At 49.2% G+C, this 25,043-nt stretch overlaps 1 protein-coding gene across 3 annotated transcripts in view; it reads right to left on the reverse strand.

Annotated features, from left to right (window-relative positions):
• PPP3CC (protein phosphatase 3 catalytic subunit gamma) overlaps positions 1 to 25,043 on the reverse strand; it is a 59,665-nt gene extending 34,622 nt beyond the window's left edge. The window contains exons 1-3 of one of the 3 annotated variants that reach the window (XM_073654040.1): positions 24,925 to 25,043; positions 4,515 to 4,712; positions 2,244 to 2,368 (exon numbers count right to left, since the gene is read on the reverse strand). In XM_073654040.1, the coding sequence (XP_073510141.1) occupies positions 2,244 to 2,368; positions 4,515 to 4,542 (153 nt within the window). In that variant the 5' untranslated portion in view covers positions 4,543 to 4,712; positions 24,925 to 25,043. Of the gene's footprint in view, positions 1 to 2,243; positions 2,369 to 4,514; positions 4,713 to 11,896; positions 12,053 to 24,506 lie in introns of those variants that run through there. The other 2 variants (XM_073654038.1, XM_073654039.1) reach the window with 2 other exon arrangements.

Here is a 25,043-nt window from a genome sequence, read left to right on the forward strand (position 1 = left end):
ACACTGTCTTCAGTGACCCCAGATACAGGAAATTTTCTACATATTATTACTCAAACTGAAGAGTATGTGTATCCTGTGACTGCCACATTTGGGTAAAGAGGGTATTTTTACTAAAGGACGAAGATAAACATATCTAGTCACTGTCTGTACCTAATCAGGACATGTACTGACTACATGACAATTCTAGTATGTGGATCATGAGGATTAGTTCTGATTATAAGGAAACACTAGATACATGTAGACATAGACATAAGCAGTATGAATGACCTCGGTGCATTCTGAACTTTTATTTTTTTTTAGGAAATGTTGTACATCTGCTTGGGTCACATTATTGGCGACAAAGGCCATTGTGGGAATTCAAGAATACTGAGAAACTAGAACGAAACGATCATAGAGGTAATGACCTTGTGACACATATTAAGGCACTGAATATACATCAGCCATAATACTAAAACCACTGACAGGTGAAGTGAATAGCACTGGTCATCTCTCACAATGGTCTCTGTCCAGGACAGGATTATATTATGCAGCAAAACAATTCTTGAAGTTGATGCGTAAACAAGAAGAATGGGCGAGCGTAAGGATCTGCTCGACTTCAACAAGGGCCAAATGGTGTCGCATCTCAAAAACGGCACGACTGTGGGGCGTTCCCGGCAGACCGCGGGTCTTGTGGGGCGTTCCCGGCAGACCGCGGGTCTTGTGGGGCGTTCCCGGCAGACCGCGGGTCTTGTGGGGCGTTCCCGGCAGACCGAGGGTCTTGTGGGGCGTTCCCGGCAGACCGAGGGTCTTGTGGGGCGTTCCCGGCAGACCGAGGGTCTTGTGGGGCGTTCCCGGCAGACCGAGGGTCTTGTGGGGCGTTCCCGGCAGACCGAGGGTCTTGTGGGGCGTTCCCGGCAGACCGAGGGTCTTGTGGGGCGTTCCCGGCAGACCGAGGGTCTTGTGGGGCGTTCCCGGCAGACCGAGGGTCTTGTGGGGCGTTCCCGGCAGACCGAGGGTCTTGTGGGGCGTTCCCGGCAGACCGAGGGTCTTGTGGGGCGTTCCCGGCAGACCGAGGGTCTTGTGGGGCGTTCCCGGCAGACCGAGGGTCTTGTGGGGCGTTCCCGGCAGACCGAGGGTCTTGTGGGGCGTTCCCGGCAGACCGAGGGTCTTGTGGGGCGTTCCCGGCAGACCGAGGGTCTTGTGGGGCGTTCCCGGCAGACCGAGGGTCTTGTGGGGCGTTCCCGGCAGACCGAGGGTCTTGTGGGGCGTTCCCGGCAGATCGCGGGTCTTGTGGAGTGAGCCCGGCATACCGCGGGTCTTGTGGAGTGTTCTTGGTATACAGAGGGTCTTGTGGGGTTTTCCTGACAGTGTAGTGGTAATATGTACCGAAACTGGTCCAAGCAAGGACAAACAGTGACAGAGTCATGGGAGTACAGGGCTCACTGTTGTGTGGAGAGTGAAGGCTAGCTTGTCTGGTCCGATCCCACCGAAGAATTACTGTAGTACAAAATGCTGAATAAGTTACCAATAAGTTGTCAGAACATGCAGAGAGTCACAGCTAGCCTTCTAGCCACAGAAGGGTCAGAGAGCCCATGCTGACCTCTATCTACCACCAAAAGTCCCTACAATGGCAAGTGAGCATCAGAACTGAGCCATGGAGGAGTAGAAGAAGGCGCCCGGGTCTGATGAATCCGTCCCGGATGTAGTAGATATGCTGATAATGTCTTTATATGCAGGGATCTGGTGCAGTCAGAGGTCAGGTGGTTTTGGATGTTATGAGATTATATATATATATATATATATATATATATATATATATATATATATATATATATATATATATATAGATATAGATATAGATATATAGATATAGATATATACACACACGCATTGACTAGAAGATGCTGCCGAGCGTTCATATGCAAACTTTGCAACCGAAAGAGCGGCGAGGCTATAAAGTTTGCATAAAAGTGCAATGATGCTGCCGTCACTGATGGGGCTGGTTACATCTGCGCTCACTTGGGATCACTTCTCCTTTGCTGATAAGACGCCGGTCCGAGCAACCCGTCCCTGGATGGGTTACACGTACACCCTCCGTGCTTTTCGCCCCAAACAAATAAGCATTCAAATCCCCATTTGCATTGTGTATCATGCACTGAGTCCATGCTCTTCTATCAGGGCAGAAGATAAGTAACTACCTATGATATCCTCTGCTCTGACAGACCAGACCTGGACATGTAATGCGTCCTCTAGAGCGGACCAACCTCTATACTGAAGTATCCCCGATCCACGTAGTCCCCTAAGAAGAGGTAGCGCGTAGTGTGAGGGGACCCTCCGACCTCAAACAGCTTCATCAGGTCGAAGAACTGGCCGTGGATGTCTCCACACACTGCAAAACAAGAGCAAAGAGAGAAAAGTAAACTCCCCGGGCGAGCTGAGGACTGCCAGAAATCAGCAGCCTGGAAGGAGGACAGGGAAGAAATACACGAGAACCATTCTGAAGAAAATGGCTTGTGTTGCCTGTAGCAACCCGTAAACTCCTGGCGTCCTTCCAGCACCGCTCTCCTTTTGATCGGCTCCTCTGTACGTCCCCACTGTGTTTTGCAATGCATATTAGCAGATTTCTGCACTGCGGCTACAGGGATTTGGGCGAACAATTGTGATATTATTAACATAAAGCTAGAACATATTTTCCCCCATCCGATGATAGGGGTTTTAATTGATGAGAGAGACACCTCCTGACTGCCCCCTCTTCCCCGACAGTCATCCCCTATATAAAAGAAAACAAGTTATCAAGGGGGAACACCCTGCTGTATGGCTAGGGGTCTCATCCAGCCACCTGTCCTGGCGAGGAAGGCGGGTATACCCCACCAGGTACATGTGGCACCAGGGGGGACGCTGCCTGCTCATGGGCATTTTTCTGATTCTTACATTTGTTATATCACTGAGCAGCACTTGCTGAGTAAAGCAGCAGCTGCTCCGGGGGGAGGGGAGCCGCAGACCGCCATACGGACCAATACTTATATGCAGGAAAGAAAAGCAGAGTTGTAGCTGCAGACCGCAGTCAGTCACCGGCAGCAGCAGCGCCGAAACCAGGGACTGACAGCTGGGCACGCGCCAGCCTCGGATACTGCCACAGCCACCTGATTCAGGAATATCTCCAGTACTGAAGTCTGCAAAATGGAAGGTTTTACATAATAGATGGGGACATGAATGTGTGGGCGATGTGCGAGAAGCACCAGACCTATTGCCTAGGGCAGGGCACACTGCAAATAGGGCCCCAGGGGCCGCCACAAAGCATCACGGGGCCACTGTCACACCGCTCAGTCTCATCACATCTACACTGCTCTTTTTAAAGACATAATATGAGATAAAAGAGGGACAGGAGAGGGACAAAAGAGGGACAGGAGAGGGACAAAAGAGGGACAGGAGAGGGACAAAAGAGGGACAAAAGAGGGACAAAAGAGGGACAAAAGAGGGACAAAAGAGGGACAAAAGAGGGACAAAAGAGGGACAAAAGAGGGACAAAAGAGGGACAAAAGAGGGACAAAAGAGGGACAAAAGAGGGACAAAAGAGGGACAAAAGAGGGACAGGAGACAGATAATCGATATAAGATAGATGATAGATAGATGATCGATATTAGATAGATACATAGACAGAATAGAGAGAGATAGATAGATAGATAGATAGAGAAAAAGGTTGAGAAAGGTTCTGTGATAGAACCGAAACGTCGCCACATGGGCTACTACAGTCTACACGTTTTGCTTATTAATGGAGTGCTGCCTCTTTTTTATCTTTATACGATAGATAGATAGATAGATAGATAGATAGATAGATAGATAGATAGATAGATAGATAGATATGAGCTGCTTTCTTTGGATATTTAGATAGATATGTAGACAGATCCTCCTCCCGTTCACATATACACCTGGCAGAACCTGCCTGTATTCTGTATTGTAAACTACACAACTTATCACCCATGAGAACAGAAGGATGGGCCATGAAATCACACATGCCTGATCCTTCTCTTCCTTGACATCAGTTGGGACAACCTTTACACATTTCTCTTCACCTATTCTAAGTCCTATTAAAGAAAACACCTCTTCCCTCTCCTAAGAGCCATTTTCTTTTCTGCCCCTGACTCCTGCACTGATGAAAATCTGCTCAAATCTGTCTTCAGGTCTGTCTTCAGTGTATGGAGAAAGGAAGAGTAGAAGCAGAGGGAAAGTGAAACAGAAGACAAAAGACACCAGGAGAAACTGCTGAGGCTTCTAGTCGCTAGATCCTGCAAAAGAAAGCCGCCAAGTAATGCAGGATAGCAGTCATATAATGGCCAGACACAGTGTCATTCCTCATGTACACACTCCACAGCTTATTCTGAAAAGTCACCCGATACGAGAGCTTGGGGCACAGTTTCAGATGGACGCATCAGTGAGATTTTGATAAATAGCACAAAATCGGCATTGGGAAAACCCTTTCTGGTGATAGGACCCATCTTGATACTTTGCTTTTTATTTATCAATGGCTGACTTGCCGGTGATGGGAGCTTCCACCTCCAGCATGGTTTTTTCATGCCGCAGGATAGCTGCTCCTTCTCGGATGATTCGTAGAGCCACTTCTTCCTCCAGTCTCCCCTCCTTGGCCAAGTGGTTCTTCAAAGTCTCCAGCTGTGGACGTCCATCCACAAATACCTCATTCAAAGCCAGCCGTCGTGTTGGAGGGAACGGGACGGCTGCAAGACAGAAAGTGCACGAATGAGGCCGCATGTAGGAGAGATAGTTATACATCTGTAGAGACTGGTCATAAAGACTAACATTCACTATGAAGTACCATGTATCATCAGTTCTGGTGAAATTAATATGTATCTGTCATCAGCTTTCACAATACAAACTGATACGTTATAATTAGCTCTTAGACCCGAGACTAGAAGACTTACTTTGAAAATCCATATACAAAAGGCTGTATAATCTGAATATTAAAATTAACATTTTATAAGTTCAGTTAAATAGTGAGCTCAAAAATCCCAGTGCATTATGTCTCCACCCACCTTGTGTGAATTGCAGCTTGTACTGAGCAGTGAGAGCTTAGCAGCAGGTAGGAGGGACGCTGAGGAATGTGCACAATGTAGATTCAGACTGGAGACACAAAGCATCATATATGGAAACAAATAAAGAAACACATGCGACGAAAACCAGAATAAGTGTTAAAGATAAGATCCCTAAAAGTACCCTCCTTTTATCTTGATGACATCTTTACACTATTCCCCATGGGATTCTCTCAAGCACCTTCATCAGTCACCTGCAATGGCTCACAATGAACAAGTATGCCTCGTCAAGATTTCATTTGTGGAATAACCGGCCTTTAGAAAGTGATTGCGACCATCAGGTGTGTTTGACAGAGGCACACAGCTTTATACAGAGCTGAGCCCTTATCCACAACTGCTCTAAGCCAGAATATGGCAAGATCCACATTACTGTAAGACGTGAAGCTGTGTCTATCAGGAACCTTGAAGGTATCATCAAAGGAAAGTTATTAAACTATCAATCGCTGTGATTAAACTGGCTCACAAGAGTACCATTTCATTACAGGAAGCCCAAGAATTACCTCTGCTGCAGAGGATAAGTTCATCAAAGTTACCAGTCTCAGAAACTGTAAACTGACAGCACCTCAAGATAACAGCCCTCATAAATGATTCACAGACCTCAAGTAGCAGATACATCTCAGCATCAACTGTCTAGAGGAGACTGCAAGAATGAGAAAGATGGAGGCTTCGCCAGATGACATGGCCTGCACAATCACCCAACCTCAACCATTGAGATGGTTTGGGGTGAGCTGGACCGCAGAGTGAAGGCAAAGCAGCCAACAAGTGCTCAGCGCCTCTGGGAACTCCTTCAAGACTGTCAAAAGCCATTCCAGGTGATGACCTAATGAAACTGCATGAGAGTGAGCAAGGGGGTGTAAAGATGTCATCAGGGTCAAAGGGGGGTATGGTGAGGAATCTAAGGTTTCACGCTTATGGTTTGTTTCACATGTACTTATTTACTCCTTGTTTACATATGTTTTCCTTCAGTCTGAAACTACAATGTGCACATTCCAGGAGAAAGAAGGAAAACCACTGTATGGACAAGATTCCAAACTTTTGACCAATACTGTGTGATTGTGTGTGTAGAATATATAATATATATATATATATATATAATACACACACAATATATTATAATATATATATATTTATATATTATGCACACACACATTCATACATACATACCACACACTGTAGACTGAATTTAGTTAGTGACTATAATGGAGGACAGTAGACAGGAGAACAATGACGACGCTCCATACAGCGAGAGGTGCACACATAGCTCAGACAGAGCTGCGTACACACACGGTGCCTGCTGGTGCTGAGGAACACAGTATTCCCAAATATAGGGTCTGTCTGTGCAGTTTCTGTGGCAATGCCAAGGGGCTGTCAATGTGTGAGGAGCAGAGTGCTAATTACATGGCAGGGAGAGAATCAGCCCCCACAAGACATGGCTGCCCGCACAGCACAAGTGTATGTGTGTGGGATAGAGATGTACATCCCAGATAAACACGAGAACACGCGCTGTAACCCTTTCATTGCACAATCCCCACATCCTTCTAATGCCGGCTGGGTAGTGAAGATGGGCAGCCATGAATTGGGACAGTCATGTGGACTGTGTGCATTGCAGTAATGTTGTGGTCATGTATTAGGCAAGTGCTCAGCACTTAAAGGGATTGTTTCAATGCCTGTTTACATTACACCATAATCGAAAGGCCCTAACATCACTGCAGTTTTCTGAAACGTTTGGGAGTTTCCTTGGATGAGCTACTAAATATCCCAGGTGCCCGACATACTCCCCTCTCCTAGATCCTACACTTACTGGAGATGCTGGGGAGAGGAAGAAAGCGCAGGAAAGTGAAGATGTGAGATCACAGCTGCCCATTAAAGCCTATGGAGAAAGAAGTGCTGGTGGAGGAGGGAATAGCAGGGAGAGGCACTGGCTGTCTGTAGATTCTTGTGATTTATCTCACCAAGTTCTGGATTCACAGCAACACTGCTCAGTACTGATCTAGAATATTCTGCATGCTGCTTCTCCACCTGTGCTATATAGATACAGAAGTGCAGGGATTGATACAGTATCAGAGATCTAAACCTGCTTCTACGGGGAGGGGGCAGTGCGCTCCTGACAGTTCGGATCAGCGGCATAGTCGCAATATTGTCCCAAACTGAGTTTTGTCCTCTCAGTATTAGGGACACTGAGGCTGGCCACCGGATCCAGAGATTTGTCCAGCTTCAGAGCAGCACTTGTAAGCTATAAAGGAAAGAGCTTCCTAGTGCAGAAGTCCCTGACAGTAGCTGGTGCAAGAACTAGTCTTTACAGAATGCAATACCATAATACCAGGACACAGACAGCAGCTAATGCAGGGAGATTTCAGCTCTTGTTTTTTTAAATAATCATCTTGCCAGAGCAGAAAAAGGGTTTTGTTAAAAAAAAGCCCTTTAAAAGGAATCTGCCATCAGGTTTTTGCCACCTAATTTGAGAGCTGCATAATGTAGACAGATACCGTGATTCCAGCTTTGTGTCACTTGCTGGGCTGCTTGCTGTAGTTTTGATTAAAAAAAAGTTTTATTAGAAAGAGATTATCACTAGAGGACTAGTACACATGCTGCCAGGTGGTCCAACCCCACCCCTACCACTGATTGGCAGATTTCTGTGTACACTGTGCATAGGCAAAAAGCTGCCAATCAGTGGTGTGGGCGGGGTTATACAGAGCTCAGCATCAGAGCTCTGCTGTATCTGCAGTAGATAAAATAGGGATTTTATCAAAACTGCAGCAAGCAGCCCAGTAAGTGACGCATAGCTGGAATCAGGGTCTCTGTCTCTACATCATGCTGCTCTCAAATGGGGTAAAAGATGCATAAAAGGTGACAAGGCTTGCTAGGCAAATAGGGACATTTGTTACATAATCTTTTCAACACGGTCAAAAAGGAAACCATTAAAAGGCCTAATACAAATGATACTAGGTGCAGTTCGGTGTGGATAAACCTTAAGAATTTTTTTTTAATTAAATGCCTTTACTTGTGGCTAAAAATCATTATCAAACCTGGGTTTCATTACAAGTTTTTGCACGCTGTTTCCCTGCACATTCAACTTTTGATGTGGTCATAAATCAACTGAGAGGAGCTCAAAAAAAAGATAAAGGAGTTACAAGCTCAGAACATTGTAGCGGCACACTGACAGATTCTCAGTTAACTCACTTTGCAGCCACAGAGGCAAATAGTAAAATCCAAGTGAAAAATTTTATTTTTTTTTTAGTCAAAAATACATGCATTAATGAAAAAAAATGTTGTCCCTAAAGGAGGACAACTAATTTAAGGGTCTGTTCACAGGGATCTCCAATAGTCAAATAGTAGTCTGGACAGAAAAAAAGAATCAAGGGTGGAAGTCATCAAACACCGGGCATATACAGAGGATATGGCAGAGCGACGCGGCTGATGTTAATAATGCCAGTAAGAAAATAACCTAATCTGTAAATGTATCTGTGCAATGCATGGAGGTTGCTGGTGTGTACAGACATCTATATAAGAGGTAGTGTTAGGATCCGCTGCTCTGAGGTCAGAGAATGCTGCACCTGTTCCTCAAGGTTATGGGCTGGTGGCATGTGTGGACAGATGTTGATAAATATACACACAGATATAGTGTCCATAGTTGAGATGTACAGTGATACGAGACAGCGCCCCCTCCCTCCGAGGCTCCTGATAATTAGGGCCTGTCTCTCGAGCAGTCAGAATATCGCAGGCTCTGCAGCTAAAGGTGCTATAATCCTACCCCTGCCAGTCACAGATCGGCTCACAGAGCGCAGTGCCTCTGCCAGCTGGGTCTAATGCCAGCGCGCTGAGCGTAGCCGTACACCTGTACCAGATGCGTCCTGAGACGGATCACTGCTGGAAACCCTCCTACATGTGTACCCTGCCAGACTTCATCCCTGCAACGCATCTACAAGTAACGTGCACAATCCCTCTACGCAGGGAGGTCACACTCAAATACACAGAGGAACAAAATTAAAAGCTTGGACAAAGTCGCGGCCAACCTCGAAATTTATTAAAAACATGTCTACAATTGAGGAAGTTTTTCTCCAACTGTGACCTCCACACAGCCCTCCATACAGTATAATGGCCACAAAAAGTGCTCCACACAATATAACGGGCCCCACATAGTGCTCCACACAGTATAACGGACCCCACATAGTCCTCCATACAGTATAACGGACCCCACATAGCCCTCCATACAGTATAATGGCCACAAAAAGTGCTCCACACAATATAACGGACCCCACATAGTCCTCCATACAGTATAACGGACCCCACATAGCCCTCCATACAGTATAATGGCCACAAAAAGTGCTCCACACAATATAACGGACCCCACATAGTCCTCCATACAGTATAATGGCCACAAAAACTGCTCCACACAGAATAACGGGCCCCGCATAGTCCTCCACACAGAATAACGGGCCCCGCATAGTCCTCCACACAGAATAACGGGCCCCGCATAGTCCTCCACACAGTATAATGGCCACAAAAAGTGCTCCACACAATATAACGGGCCCCACATAGTGCTCCATACAGAATAATGGCCACAAAAAGTGCTCCATACAGTATAACGGACCCCACATAGTCCTCCATACAGTATAATGGCCACAAAAACTGCTCCACACAATATAACGGGCCCCGCATAGTCCTCCATACAGAATAACGGGCCCCGCATAGTCCTCCACACAGTATAACGGGCCCCGCATAGTCCTCCACACAGTATAACGGGCCCCGCATAGTCCTCCACACAGTATAACGGGCCCCGCATAGTCCTCCACACAGTATAACGGGCCCCGCATAGTCCTCCACACAGTATAACGGGCCCCGCATAGTCCTCCACACAGTATAACGGGCCCCGCATAGTCCTCCACACAGTATAACGGGCCCCGCATAGTCCTCCACACAGTATAACGGGCCCCGCATAGTCCTCCACACAGTATAACGGGCCCCGCATAGTCCTCCACACAGTATAACGGGCCCCGCATAGTCCTCCACACAGTATAACGGGCCCCGCATAGTCCTCCACACAGTATAACGGGCCCCGCATAGTCCTCCACACAGTATAACGGGCCCCGCATAGTCCTCCACACAGTATAACGGGCCCCGCATAGTCCTCCACACAGTATAACGGGCCCCGCATAGTCCTCCACACAGTATAACGGGCCCCGCATAGTCCTCCACACAGTATAACGGGCCCCGCATAGTCCTCCACACAGTATAACGGGCCCCGCATAGTCCTCCACACAGTATAACGGGCCCCGCATAGTCCTCCACACAGTATAACGGGCCCCGCATAGTCCTCCACACAGTATAACGGGCCCCGCATAGTCCTCCACACAGTATAACGGGCCCCGCATAGTCCTCCACACACTATAGTGGGCCCCACATAGTCCTCCACACACTATAGTGGGCCCCACATAGTCCTCCACACACTATAGTGGGCCCCACATAGTCCTCCACACACTATAGTGGGCCCCACATAGTCCTCCACACACTATAGTGGGCCCCACATAGTCCTCCACACACTATAGTGGGCCCCACATAGTCCTCCACACACTATAGTGGGCCCCACATAGTCCTCCACACAGTATAGTGGGCCCCACATAGTCCTCCACACAGTATAGTGGGCCCCACATAGTCCTCCACACAGTATAGTGGGCCCCACATAGTCCTCCACACAGTATAGTGGGCCCCACATAGTCCTCCACACAGTATAGTGGGCCCCACATAGTCCTCCACACAGTATAGTGGGCCCCACATAGTCCTCCACACAGTATAGTGGGCCCCACATAGTCCTCCACACAGTATAGTGGGCCCCACATAGTCCTCCACACAGTATAGTGGGCCCCACATAGTCCTCCACACAGTATAGTGGGCCCCACATAGTCCTCCACACAGTATAGTGGGCCCCACATAGTCCTCCACACAGTATAGTGGGCCCCACATAGTCCTCCACACAGTATAGTGGGCCCCACATAGTCCTCCACACAGTATAGTGGGCCCCACATAGTCCTCCACACAGTATAGTGGGCCCCACATAGTCCTCCACACAGTATAGGGGGCCCCACATAGTCCTCCACACAGTATAGGGGGCCCCACATAGTCCTCCACACAGTATAGGGGGCCCCACATAGTCCTCCACACAGTATAGGGGGCCCCACATAGTCCTCCACACAGTATAGTGGGCCCCACATAGTCCTCCACACAGTATAGTGGGCCCCACATAGTCCTCCACACAGTATAGTGGGCCCCACATAGTCCTCCACACAGTATAGTGGGCCCCACATAGTCCTCCACACAGTATAGTGGGCCCCACATAGTCCTCCACACAGTATAGTGGGCCCCACATAGTCCTCCACACAGTATAGTGGGCCCCACATAGTCCTCCACACAGTATAGTGGGCCCCACATAGTCCTCCACACAGTATAGTGGGCCCCACATAGTCCTCCACACAGTATAGTGGGCCCCACATAGTCCTCCACACAGTATAGTGGGCCCCACATAGTCCTCCACACAGTATAGTGGGCCCACATAGTCCTCCATACAAAATAATGGGTCCACATAGTCCTCCATACAAAATAATGGGCCCACATAGTCCTCCATACAGTATATTGGGCCCCACATAGTGCTCCATACAGTATATTGGGCCCCACATAGTGCTCCATACAGTATAATGGGCCCCACATAGTCTTCCATACAGTATAACGGGCCACATAGTCCTCCATACAGTATAACGGGGCCCTGCATTGCCTTCCATACAGTATAATGGACCCACATTAAAATTATATATATTCACCTCTGCCCGTTCCCCCGCTGCTCCCGTCTCTTTATGGTGTCTTCAGATCCTCTGCACATATCTGTACAGCGGGCACGTTGTACGCCATCGCGCCAGTTGTGCTGACGCTCCCTCCTCCATCATTACTTTCAACTGTATCAGCCGATATAGTTGAAAGTGCGATGCCGGGTGGAAGTTCGATACTGGGAGGGGAACTGGGCGTCGCGGGCCAAATATACTTGGGGCACCCAGCCAGCGTCGCCGGCCAAATATACTCATCCCGTGGGCCAGAGTTTGACATATGTGCTCTACAGAGAGGGCAGCAAAGCACCAAATCGCACCTTCCCCATGCTCCCCTGAATAAAATCATGAGATAATGAGAAATTCAGGCTCCATCTTTTCAACTTTGAGGAAGATACACAATTATTACCGGCTCAATCCATCATTTTACCTAGAGATACTGTAAGTGGCGTGGCGGCACCACTTATCTCTCCCTTTCTGGCTTAAGAAGAGTCAGGGCTATAAGGAATCACATGTCTGTGGCCATTTAACTTGACCTTCAACTTGTAAATCTAGTAAATGTCAAGTCTTCAAACATATGGACCCCCCAACACAGCATGCTCATCAGCTCATATGACTCTGCGGCTTTCTAAATCCAAGTGCTCAATTAACCAACATCTGTTTTGTGCAGGCAGAATAATCAGCCATAGCAATAAAACCTTTTGCCTTATATTATGTAGGTCCTCTTGGACAGCTCATCGAGGCCTGGACTCCACCAGATCAGTAGCCTGTGGTATCTGGCACTAGACGTTAGCGGCAGATCCTATACGTCCAGTACGTTGCTCAGTTCGGCCTTCACAGATCGGACTTGTTTTTCACCACATCCCACAGTTGATCGGACGGCCTGAGATCTGGGGGATCTGGACACAAGTCATCACCTTCATCTCTTTGCTATGTTCCTCTCACCATTCCTGGCAAGGTCTCTAATGTGGCAGGGGCATTATCCTGCTGGAAGAGGAAACAGCCATCTAAGAAGAAAGGGACTTCACTGTTTTGGTAGGTGAAGTGTAATATCCACCTGATGCCAGAATCCAAGATTTCCCAGCAGATTATTTCCCAGACCATCAACACTTTCGCAGTTTGTTTTCTTCTCATAGCTCATCCCAGTGTCAACTCTTCCCAGGTAAGTGTCACACCCGGCTGTCCACAGGATGTAAAACACGATTCATCAGACCAGACAACTTCTTCTATTGCTCCATTCCTGATGCTCACGTGCAGCTTTTGGGAGGTGGACAGTGGGAACCATGGGCCCCATACACAGTAAGTCCTGCATGCCCTGACACATTCCCATCACAGCCAGCAGTAACTTTTTTCTGCAACCTTTCCATAGTCTCCTTTTTGTGGGATAGGACATCAATGAGCCTTGGGCGCACATGACCCTGATGACAGTTCACCAGTTCTTCCTTGGTCTACTTTTGGTAAGTACCAACCAGTTCATGTTGGGAACACTTCACAAGTCTTGTCATTTTGGAGATGCTTTGATCATGTTGTCTAGCTAATACAATTTGGACCTCATCATCGACACTCAGATCCTTATGTTTGCCCCTTTTCCTGCTTCCAACATATGTGTAGACAGATGTAGGCAGTATCTGCTACATGGTATATACTGTATACCAGCTCCTTGGCAGTATGATACATGTACATTACTATGCAATAGCTGCAGCGGTCACATGGAAGATAACATTGAATGGAACATATCTGCTGGGGCTTTCACCAATTGATAAATGTGGTTGAGAAGTTTTGACCACTTCCTTCACTCGTCCAACGTTGCCCGGTCTGGACCTCCACAGGCAACACATACACAATGTTAGAGAATTTCAGAATTGATGTGCAATTTGGGTTGACCCATCTCCAAATTATTTGCTGACGATCAGATGATCACTACAGGTCAGGCAGATGAAACTCCTGCCAGGACCAAGGGGGAAGCGGGCGGCCATACATTTACCAGTTGCAACATCAATTAGGGCCTTATATGACATCCGTACAGTGACTTGAAGAAGTAGCCATACCCCGTGAACTTTTCCACATTTTTTCATGTTACACCCAGAAATCTAAAGGTATTTTATTGGGATTTTATGTGATATACCAACACAAAGTACCAAGGATTTGTGAAGTGATACATGGTTTTCCAATTATTTTAAAAATAGAAATCTGAAAATTATGAGGTGAATTTGTATTCAGTCCCCTGTAGTCTGATACCCCTAAATAAAATCCTTGGTGACCAATTGCCTCCAGATGTCCTGTGAAGGTCTCAGGTTTGTGTGAAAACATCAGGGATCAAACAGCATCATGAAAACCAAGGAACACACCAGACAGGTCAGGGATAAAGTTGTGGAGAAGAGTAAAACAGGGTTAGGTTCTAGAAAAATAACCTAGGCTCTGAACATCTCGCGGAGCACTGTTCAATCCATCATCAAAAAATGGAAGTAGCATGACAACTGCAAACCTACCAAGACATGGTCGTACACCTAAACTAACATCCCAAGCAAGGAGAACACAACTGGAGAAACAGCCAGAAAGCCCATGGTCACTCCAGAGGAGCTGCAGAGATCCATAGCTCAGGTGGGAGAATCTGTCCACAGGACAACCATTAGTCGTATACTCTACAAATCTGGCCTTTATGGGAGTGTGGCAAGAAGAAAGTCATTTTTAAAGCAAGCCATAAGAAGTTCCGTTTGCAAAAAGCCATGTAGGGGACACATCGAGCATGTGGAAGAAGGTGCTCTGGTCAGATGAGACCAAAGTAGAACTTTTTGGGCTAAATGAAAAACATTATGTTTGGCAGAAAACTAACATTGCACATCAACCACAAAACACCATCCCCACCATCAAACATGGTGGTGGAAACATGTTGTGGGGATGCTTTTCTTTAGCAGGGACAGAGAAGCTGATCAGAGTTGATGGAGAGATGGGTGGAGATAAATTCAGGGTCAATACTGGAGGAAAACCTGTTACAGGCTGGAAAAGATTTGAGACTGGGGGGCAGATTCACCTTCCAGCAGGACAATGACTCTAAACATCCTGCCAGAGCTAGAATGGATGGTTTAGATCACAGCATACTCATGTGTGGAAATGGGCCCGTCACAGTCCAGCCCTAAATCCCATTGAGAATCTTTGACAAGACTTGAAAATTGCTGATCACAGATGCCTCCATCCAATCTCCTGAGTGAGAGAGAGTGAATGTGCAAAGAAAAATGGGCAAAGCTGGTAGAGACATAACCTAAAAGACTTGTAGCAGTAATTGTAGTGAAAGGTGGTCCTACAAAGTATTGATTCAGGAGGGCTGAATACAAATGCACCTCACAATTTTCATATTTATTATACTTTTAAAATAATTAGAAAATCATGCATCATACCCTTTACACTTCAGGATCCAAGGAGTAACGTTTCTCCTTGCAGAGAGTGACATGTCAAGCCTGACATACCAAGGTGAGGAGACTTAAGCCTTGCAATGCTCCTCTACTTCACAAATACTTGGTACTTAGGTGTTGGTAGATCACATAAAATCCAAATAAAATACATTTACCGTAAGTTTGTGGGTGAAAAAATGTGGAAAAGTACACAGGGTATGAATACTTTTTCAAGGCACTGTATGCAACAAAATGCCACATGTACAGATGTTATTCTCATGGGTCCATTCCTATTTATGAGTACAGTAAAGGGTTATATCCAACTGGGCAAAAGATCTTGCTGATCGCTAGGAGTTAGACCATTGGGACCTCCCTGATCACAAGATTGAGATTTTACTATGTTCTTATTACAAATACATCAATGAAAGGGTCCTGCCCTGCCAAGGGGGTCCTTCTAAAGCCATTTTTACACCATGCTTTTGGTTAGCAAATAAAAAAAAAAAGTAACCAAAAAGGTACAGTATAGCACGATGTGCCATTTAAGGGATTTTCAGAATTAGTAAAACCATGACTGCCGCTTTAAAAAAAAACAAAAAACAGCGCCACCCCCATCCTTGGGATGTGTCTGGTATTGCAGTGCAGCTTTACTGAAGTGAATGGAACAGAGCTGAAATCTACACATAATCTGTGCAGAGGGGTGAAGCTGATTTTGGGAAAAAAGGTTTTGTTTTCAATGGACAACTCCTTTAAGGTTTCTATGTGGTGTCCCTATAGAAGGAAGAAGCACATGGATGTTCCTCATCCGCATTACTCCACGCGTTACCAAATGTGTCACAATTTGGAATTACAGCTATTGCCATGTGACTCCATAACCAGCGCCAACACGCCTGTCTACACTGGTTTTGTAAAAAATCACCCATGTTTTTTTCTAATCCCGGATAACCCAGAAGTTTTCATTGTATGACAATACTGATTTTATGGCAGAGAAGGAAGATTTTATGGCCCAATGATGGCAATAAAACAGATATACTTTTCTAAGGTCTAATGGGTCCAATCTAATGGGTCACAATTTGGAATTACAGCTATTGCCATGCGACTCCATAACCAGCGCCATCACGCCTGTCTACACTGGTTTTGTAAAAAAAAAATCAGCCGTGTTTTTTATTATCCCAGATAACCCAGAAGGTTTCATTGTATGACGATACTCATTTTATGGCCGAGAAGGAAGATTTTATGGCCCAATGATGGCAATAAAACAGATATACTTTCCTAACGTCAGGATACGAGTACCAAAAACAGAAAAGAGAATGAATAACAGAAGTCAGCCAACCAGGGTAAGAAGTCAGAGGAAAGGTAGCCGCTCATGTGAGCCCATGTTTCATGGCGCTAAGGGGGGCTACTGCTTCTCCTTGTGGAGACCACCAGATGGTTTAGGAAGGCTTATAAGCCAGGTAATGCGTGCTGGGAAAAAAAGTAAGCAAATTAGATTTCCTACTACAGGTGAAAGAAAGCCGTCTCTCTAGTGCCACCTATTGGAGGGGTGCAGTCTGGAAACAGGGAGATACCTGCAAATTGTCCTTGCAATTGGGCAAATGATGGGTACCAAGGTAATGACGAGACTGAGGGAGCACACCGCCCTCACTACTACACCCCAAATTTCCCCCATACCATATCCTCGCCTTCTAGGGGGGCACAGGAGTCGGAGTAATGAGGATCCCGTTCGCTTCTTCCACATGTCCGTGCATGATGCCCCCCGTCATGGGTTGGCTAGCAGTTACCTGTCCCCATGCTGCATCCGTCCTACCAGGGGGAGGATTACATGGGGATAGAGACACTTTAAAGCCGCTCCACACACACACACACACACACACACCTCGGAGCAAAGCTGCCGTGTGTGGGGGAGGAGGGCAGGAAATCCTATTAGTGAGTCAGGAGGGAGGGAGGGAGATCCCTGATCAGGGACACAGAGCAGGTAGATTACCCTGCAGAGAACTGTCTTTGGGATAGTCGTCTTATACAGAGCACCGCGGCGGAAAATGTATTCCAAATGCAAGCAATTTATGGGAAAACTAGGTCATATCTGACAGCGCGTGAAAGACTTTCATCCAAAAAAAAAAAAAAATACATTTTAATGTGATAGGTACTTCATGGGTTCCTGTCTGGCTGGAAAGGATCCAGCAAAAAACGAACTCAGATATGATCACATCTTCACCTCTAATGAGGTGTAACCTGTCAGGAAAGTGCAAGCACCGGCAGATTGTGCCCTAAATCCAAACCAAACATGACAGGGGGCTGATGTAACACCCCTCTAAAAAGGTGCATACATATCAGACAAAGTTGATGATTTTCAGCCATACTGAACGCTCGTTCATAACGATCCGATGACACTGAGCTAATGTATGGGGTACGTCCTGTGCGGCATACGTGGTGTTAATTTAACAATAACCATACACCTTAGATGGCTGTGGACACAACTCCCCCGTATAGATGAACGATCATCTCGGCTGAGCATTCATGTGTCTTCAAACAGAAAAGTGGAGTAATCTGCTGCCAGACGTCATCTCTGGTGCGGGAGCAAAGATAAAGTGGCATTATAATATGACATACTCCATCCTGGGGGGGAGAGATGGGAGACCCAAATACACATCAGATGGTCAGACAGCAGATTCAGGCAACTTTAAAGTGTATGACACCCATAGACCACCAGAGAGGCCGCATCACACTGTAAAGGATTGTGCTAATAATGCAAAGATTTTCTAACTTTTTGCAAACTCTACATTAAAGGAAACCTGTCATGTCCAAAAAGGTTATTTATTTGCAGATATAGGGTTAATCTGCAGGCAAATAGCGTTAAAACTCGGCCTAGCCGTCTTACTGGAAGAGCGGCAGCTGGGAGAACATGAACTTATTTCCTCCCTGCAGCCGCTCACGTCCAGTCATCAGGGAGCAGCTACAATCACAGCTCACGACACAGTCAGCGGATGTGATCAGCACTTTGATTGACAGCTCGCTCTGCACACACACGCTGCAGTACAGGCTGTCAATCAAAGTCCTGGCTAGTGATTAGTGCAGCGCTCACTGTGCAGAGAACGGTGATTGTAACCGCACCCTGCACCGCCCCGATAACTGGAAGCAAGTGGCTGCAGGGTGGATATAACATTTTCCCCCTGTAGCTGCATTTTCACTAAGGCAGCCAGGCAGGATTTTAGCGCTATTTACCTGCAACTTAACAGCATTTTTGTACGTAACAGGTTCCCTTTAAGCACCTCTGAACCAAGTTCATTTTCTACTCCGTACATGACCAAGTCCTTGCCCCAGTAGCCAGATCGGGCTTTATGGTTGCTGCAATGCTCGTCTTAGCAATCCACTGTAGAAATATACACAGTACTGCCAAAGTAAATCCAACCACACATGTTACGCCATATGGCTCCATTCAATCAACGGGAGGCCAAAAAGAGTGTCCTTCTGGCCTCCATCAGGCAGGTAAACCTTTTTTTTTATCCAGTACTGATTAGCGTAGTATAATCCGTTATACCATACAAAAGTATACAGCAATAAGAGTACACCGTGCACCATGCATGTCTCTCCAATAGGACCATATTAGTGATGTATGCTTATATAGTGAGAAACATAAATGTGAACAGAGCCTTAGAGAGGTCATATAACTTTACCACCGTCCTGGTTTGAATAAGTCAACCGGGGGATAGGACACTCCTTACTAATTAAAGGCTTATTTCCACATGACATAGGACTAGAATATTACCGGTGATGATCTGGCATCAGATCGAACAGCGGGGCTCCTGGATCATGTTAATTGGGGCTGTGCCGTGGGTGCAAGGATAATCATTTGGGCCTTGATAGTCGGACCCCCATTAATCAGTCAGTGATATCATATCCTAGCAATAAGCCATCACGAACTAAAGTAAGTAAAGCTTATTTGAAGCAATATCCTAACATCCTATCATTATTATAGGGTAATAAGGTATCGGGAGTGATCTATGCCACACTACATAAAGTCCTATAAGTCTCCACCAAAGCTGCTACTTTGCTTTGCCAATCTGTGTGCAGTTATACTATGCCAGGCAATCCCCGGGCGTGCGGATGTGAACGCAGGAGTGCGGATGTGAACGCAGGTGTACAGCGCCAAGGAAGAACAGGAGGCTTTTGTGTTCTGCTTACTGTAAATCATAGCACCAGGGAAGCAAAAACACAGAGCTCTGTTTACGTCAATACTTGCCCAACTTCTAGAAAAAGGACAAAAAATATGGCCACCTAGTTGGGAGCAGGAGACACGGCACTATAATTCTGGGGCAGATCTGTAATTCATGAGGCTGGGCGAGGTGGGGGAGTAATGGTGACCACAGGAGCTGTCAATCATCATCTCAAAAATGAATGTAATTAACGGGTAAGTGTCCTTAAAAGGGGTTTCTTGTGAAGTGATGGCAAATATATCGCTGGTACATGCAATAACACTGGGAATCTAGGATCATAAAATAAAAGGGGCCACAGCACTCGTATGGCTCTAAGTCCCCGTGTAAGTTTTCCTTATAAGCAAGGTCCCATTTACTTGAACGTGGCTGCGCAGAGGTCAGACAGGGTGATGCTGTGCAGAGGTAAAACAATCAGAAGGATGCAGCGCTACACCAACACTGGGTCCGTTCATTCTCAGGGTAGGTGGGGGTCCCATAGGTTGGCCCGCCACTCATGAAAAGTGATCACATAACATATTGATTCGCGCCATCACTTGACAATTCCCCTTTAAAAAACAGTCAAATGGCGGAATGAATGGACAGGAAATGCCAAAGGTTAGATGCCAGAATGACATGTCATAAAATATAGAGCAAGGCGTAACCAATGGTAGGTAACTGAGAAAAGCCTTGTGGTAGTAAACTATTAGGAATGACCATGGGGGAGCAACTAGGCCCAACATGTACTAGAATCAACAGATGGGGAGGTAGCTAGCAAAGGCCATGCTGTCGAAAAAGTGGAACCACCATGGGTGAGTAGTTAGGGCCAGAAATGTTAAATTCAACCCATGAGTTAGTAGGACCAGCTGCAGACTGCTAGGAACAGCTACAGGTGACTTACTAGGACCAACCATGAGAAAAACCTCAAAACTAAGACCATGCTGTAAACTGCTGGCATATCTAAGACCAAACTGAATAGAAAGTAACATCTACGGTCCAGCACCTGACAAATGTCATGATGTCAATAGCTAGGAATGGGCCCGGCTGAGTAATTATAACCGACCATGGGGCCAGTAGTTAAAAATGACAGCACTGTAAATAGATAGGAGCAATCATGGGTGACCAATGCACCCTAAAAAGTTGTCGGTCAAAAGCACTTTCAGCTAATAGAAATGCCTCCTGACCTCGCATACACATGCACACTCAGATCAACAGAGCGTGCATGCATTTTAAGAGAGGGAAATAAACTAGTGTCAACCACCAAATTCAACATGCCCGTGGAGGAGAATCTGAAGCTCCCCAGACATATCAGATGCTTGGACTGCTTCGTGGATTTGACCGACCTTGCCTGGGGGCCTTAATTAAGACAAACTATGGGATAATGAATGAAACAGCTATGGGTTAGAAAGGAGGACAATACCAGGTAATTAACACCAATCATGAGATAAACAACATAGCAGTAGGCATCTACTAGAGAAAGCCTATGGATGAAGGATGCTAAGAGGAGCCTCAGTGCTCATCAGCTGTACTTAATTTACAGGTGGTTGTTTTAGTAGGGGGTCAGATCAGTGGGAAATAACTACTGTGGTCACAAAGGTCATCAGGTCACGGAAATGCAGTCATCAGGGGTCACTGATGGTTTCCTATGAGGGTCCACAATCATCTGTGATGGTTCAAGCTGAGCATAGACTCCTGATCTGATGGAGTTTTCCAGAATTTCCTAAAACTGAGATTTTCTGTAAGGATTGGTAAAGGAAATTGCTCCGATCAAAACAAAGATCAGTACAATTAGATGTTAGTATGGGAAAAGCTTCACTATCAATAGAAGGGTCCTAACCCGACCAGGGGGTCCTGTCTACAGGTGCTCAATTTCCCTACAACACCAACACTGCAGAAAATGTAGCATTGCACAGCACAGCATCAAATCAAGGGCCGGTCCATGCAATGCCGGAGACGGAGACACTGTCCCTATTGGACTAGTCCTCACAGATGCACAAGGGTCAGAGGTGGCATCGGTCGGTATCACTGGGATCAGGAGGCGGTATCAGTGGGGTCAGGCGGCAGGTTCGGTATCAGTGGGGTCAGGAGGCGGCATCGGTATCAGTGGGGTCAGGGGGCGGCATCGGTATCAGTGGGGTCAGGGGGCGGCATCGGTATCAGTGGGGTCAGGGGGCGGCATCGGTATCAGTGGGGTCAGGGGGCGGCATCGGTATCAGTGGGGTCAGGGGGCGGCATCGGTATCAGTGGGGTCAGGGGGCGGCATCGGTTCCAGTGGGGTCAGGCGGCGAGATCGGTTTCAGTGGGGTCAGGCGGTGGCATCAGTGTCCGGATCGTATCAGTGGGGTCAGGCGGTGGCATCAGTGGGGTCAGGAGGCGGGACCGTATCAGTGGGGTCAGCAGGAGGTGGTATCGGTCTCAGGCAGCGGGATCGGTGTCAGTGGGGTCAGGCGGTGGTGGTATCGGTGGGGTCAGGCGGCGGTATCGGTGTCAATGGGGTCAGTCGGTGGGATCGGTGTCAGTGGGGTCAGGCGGCGGTATCGGTGTCAGTGGGGACAGGCGGCGGTATCGGTGTCAGTGGGGACAGGCGGCGGTATCGGTGTCAGTGGGGTCAGGGGGCGGGATCGGTGGGGTCAGGTGGTGGTGGTATCGGTGGGGTCAGGCGGCAGGATCGGGCAGTGGTATCGGTGTCAGTGGGGTCAGTCGGCGGGATCGGTGTCAGTGGGGTCAGGCGGCGGTATCGGTGTCAGTGGGGTCAGGCGGCGGTATCGGTGTCAGTGGGGACAGGCGGCGGGATCGGTGTCAGTGGGGACAGGCGGCGGGATCGGTGTCAGTGGGGACAGGCGGCGGGATCGGTGGGGTCAGGTGGTGGTGGTATCGGTGGGGTCAGGCGGCAGGATCGGGCAGTGGTATCGGTGTCAGTGGGGTCAGTCGGTGGGATCGGTGTCAGTGGGGTCAGGCGGCGGTATCGGTGTCAGTGGGGTCAGGCGGCGGTATCGGTGTCAGTGGGGTCAGGCGGCGGTATCGGTGTCAGTGGGGACAGGCGGCGGGATCGGTGGGGTCAGGTGGTGGTGGTATCGGTGGGGTCAGGCGGCAGGATCGGGCAGTGGTATCGGTGTCAGTGGGGTCAGGGGGCGGCATCGGTATCAGTGGGGTCAGGGGGCGGCATCGGTATCAGTGGGGTCAGGGGGCGGCATCGGTATCAGTGGGGTCAGGGGGCGGCATCGGTATCAGTGGGGTCAGGGGGCGGCATCGGTATCAGTGGGGTCAGGGGGCGGCATCGGTATCAGTGGGGTCAGGGGGCGGCATCGGTATCAGTGGGGTCAGGGGGCGGCATCGGTTCCAGTGGGGTCAGGCGGCGAGATCGGTTTCAGTGGGGTCAGGCGGTGGCATCAGTGTCCGGATCGTATCAGTGGGGTCAGGCGGTGGCATCAGTGGGGTCAGGAGGCGGGACCGTATCAGTGGGGTCAGCAGGAGGTGGTATCGGTCTCAGGCAGCGGGATCGGTGTCAGTGGGGTCAGGCGGTGGTGGTATCGGTGGGGTCAGGCGGCGGTATCGGTGTCAATGGGGTCAGTCGGTGGGATCGGTGTCAGTGGGGTCAGGCGGCGGTATCGGTGTCAGTGGGGACAGGCGGCGGTATCGGTGTCAGTGGGGACAGGCGGCGGTATCGGTGTCAGTGGGGTCAGGGGGCGGGATCGGTGGGGTCAGGTGGTGGTGGTATCGGTGGGGTCAGGCGGCAGGATCGGGCAGTGGTATCGGTGTCAGTGGGGTCAGTCGGCGGGATCGGTGTCAGTGGGGTCAGGCGGCGGTATCGGTGTCAGTGGGGACAGGCGGCGGGATCGGTGGGGTCAGGTGGTGGTGGTATCGGTGGGGTCAGGCGGCAGGATCGGGCAGTGGTATCGGTGTCAGTGGGGTCAGTCGGTGGGATCGGTGTCAGTGGGGTCAGGCGGCGGTATCGGTGTCAGTGGGGTCAGGCGGCGGGATCGGTGTCAGTGGGGACAGGCGGCGGGATCGGTGTCAGTGGGGACAGGCGGCGGGATCGGTGTCAGTGGGGACAGGCGGCGGGATCGGTGTCAGTGGGGACAGGCGGCGGGATCGGTGTCAGTGGGGACAGGCGGCGGGATCGGTGTCAGTGGGGACAGGCGGCGGGATCGGTGGGGTCAGGTGGTGGTGGTATCGGTGGGGTCAGGCGGCAGGATCGGGCAGTGGTATCGGTGTCAGTGGGGTCAGGGGGCGGCATCGGTATCAGTGGGGTCAGGGGGCGGCATCGGTATCAGTGGGGTCAGGGGGCGGCATCGGTATCAGTGGGGTCAGGGTGCGGCATCGGTTCCAGTGGGGTCAGGCGGCGAGATCGGTTTCAGTGGGGTCAGGCGGTGGCATCAGTGTCCGGATCGTATCAGTGGGGTCAGGCGGTGGCATCAGTGGGGTCAGGAGGCGGGATCGTATCAGTGGGGTCAGCAGGAGGTGGTATCGGTCTCAGGCAGCGGGATCGGTGTCAGTGGGGTCAGGCGGTGGTGGTATCGGTGGGGTCAGGCGGCGGTATCGGTGTCAATGGGGTCAGTCGGTGGGATCGGTGTCAGTGGGGTCAGGCGGCGGTATCGGTGTCAGTGGGGACAGGCGGCGGGATCGGTGTCAGTGGGGACAGGCGGCGGGATCGGTGTCGGTGGGGACAGGCGGCGGGATCGGTGTCAGTGGGGACAGGCGGCGGGATCGGTGGGGTCAGGCGGCAGGATCGGGCAGTGGTATCGGTGTCAGTGGGGTCAGTCGGTGGGATCGGTGTCAGTGGGGTCAGGCGGCGGTATCGGTGGGGTCAGGTGGTGGTGGTATCGGTGGGGTCAGGCGGCAGGATCGGGCAGTGGTATCGGTGTCAGTGGGGTCAGTCGGTGGGATTGGTGTCAGTGGGGTCAGGCGGCGGGATCGGTGTCAGTGGGGACAGGCGGCGGGATCGGTGTCAGTGGGGTCAGGGGGCGGGATCGGTGGGGTCAGGCGGCAGGATCGGGCAGTGGTATCGGTGTCAGTGGGGTCAGGCGCTGGTACCTCGGACAGGACGCTCGGTGCTGGACAGCTTGTTCGGACCCCGTGGTGCTGACATGGTGGGACGTCTCTGGTGGCGGCCAGGCAGGTGTCACTCTCGGCGTCTGTCACTTGCTCGCCATGTCCCGGCCTCGCCTGCTGACAATGCGCTCTCGGCTGTCTCTGGAGTAGGCCTGTCACTGTCTCCTGTGTGTAACCTCTCCTCACATTGCTGTGTGGCAGGCCTGTCTCTTCTCAGCTGATAATCTCTCTGTCATCCTCCTCCGCTCTCTGCTAATTCTCCCGTGCAGTCCCGGCTGTCTCTCCCTATCACATATAATAGTCTATAGCACAGCGCTCTGTGCCTTGCTGTCTCTTCCCCTCCTGTCTCTGCCTCTGACAGCCTCTCTCTATCTCGGGCGCGTACCCCCGGCCCACCTACCGGTGTCGGGACCGCGCCCGCAAGAGACACCCCCTCATTCGTCACACGCTTAAAAACTACATTTCCCATAATGCACTTCCGGAAGACTCGAAATTGCCCGGAGCATGACGGGAAGCGAC

This window comes from Phyllobates terribilis, unplaced genomic scaffold, assembly GCF_046119375.1.
Source record: "Phyllobates terribilis strain yellow unplaced genomic scaffold, ASM4611937v1 Scaffold_11__3_contigs__length_659146591, whole genome shotgun sequence".
NCBI lineage: Eukaryota > Metazoa > Chordata > Amphibia > Anura > Dendrobatidae > Phyllobates > Phyllobates terribilis.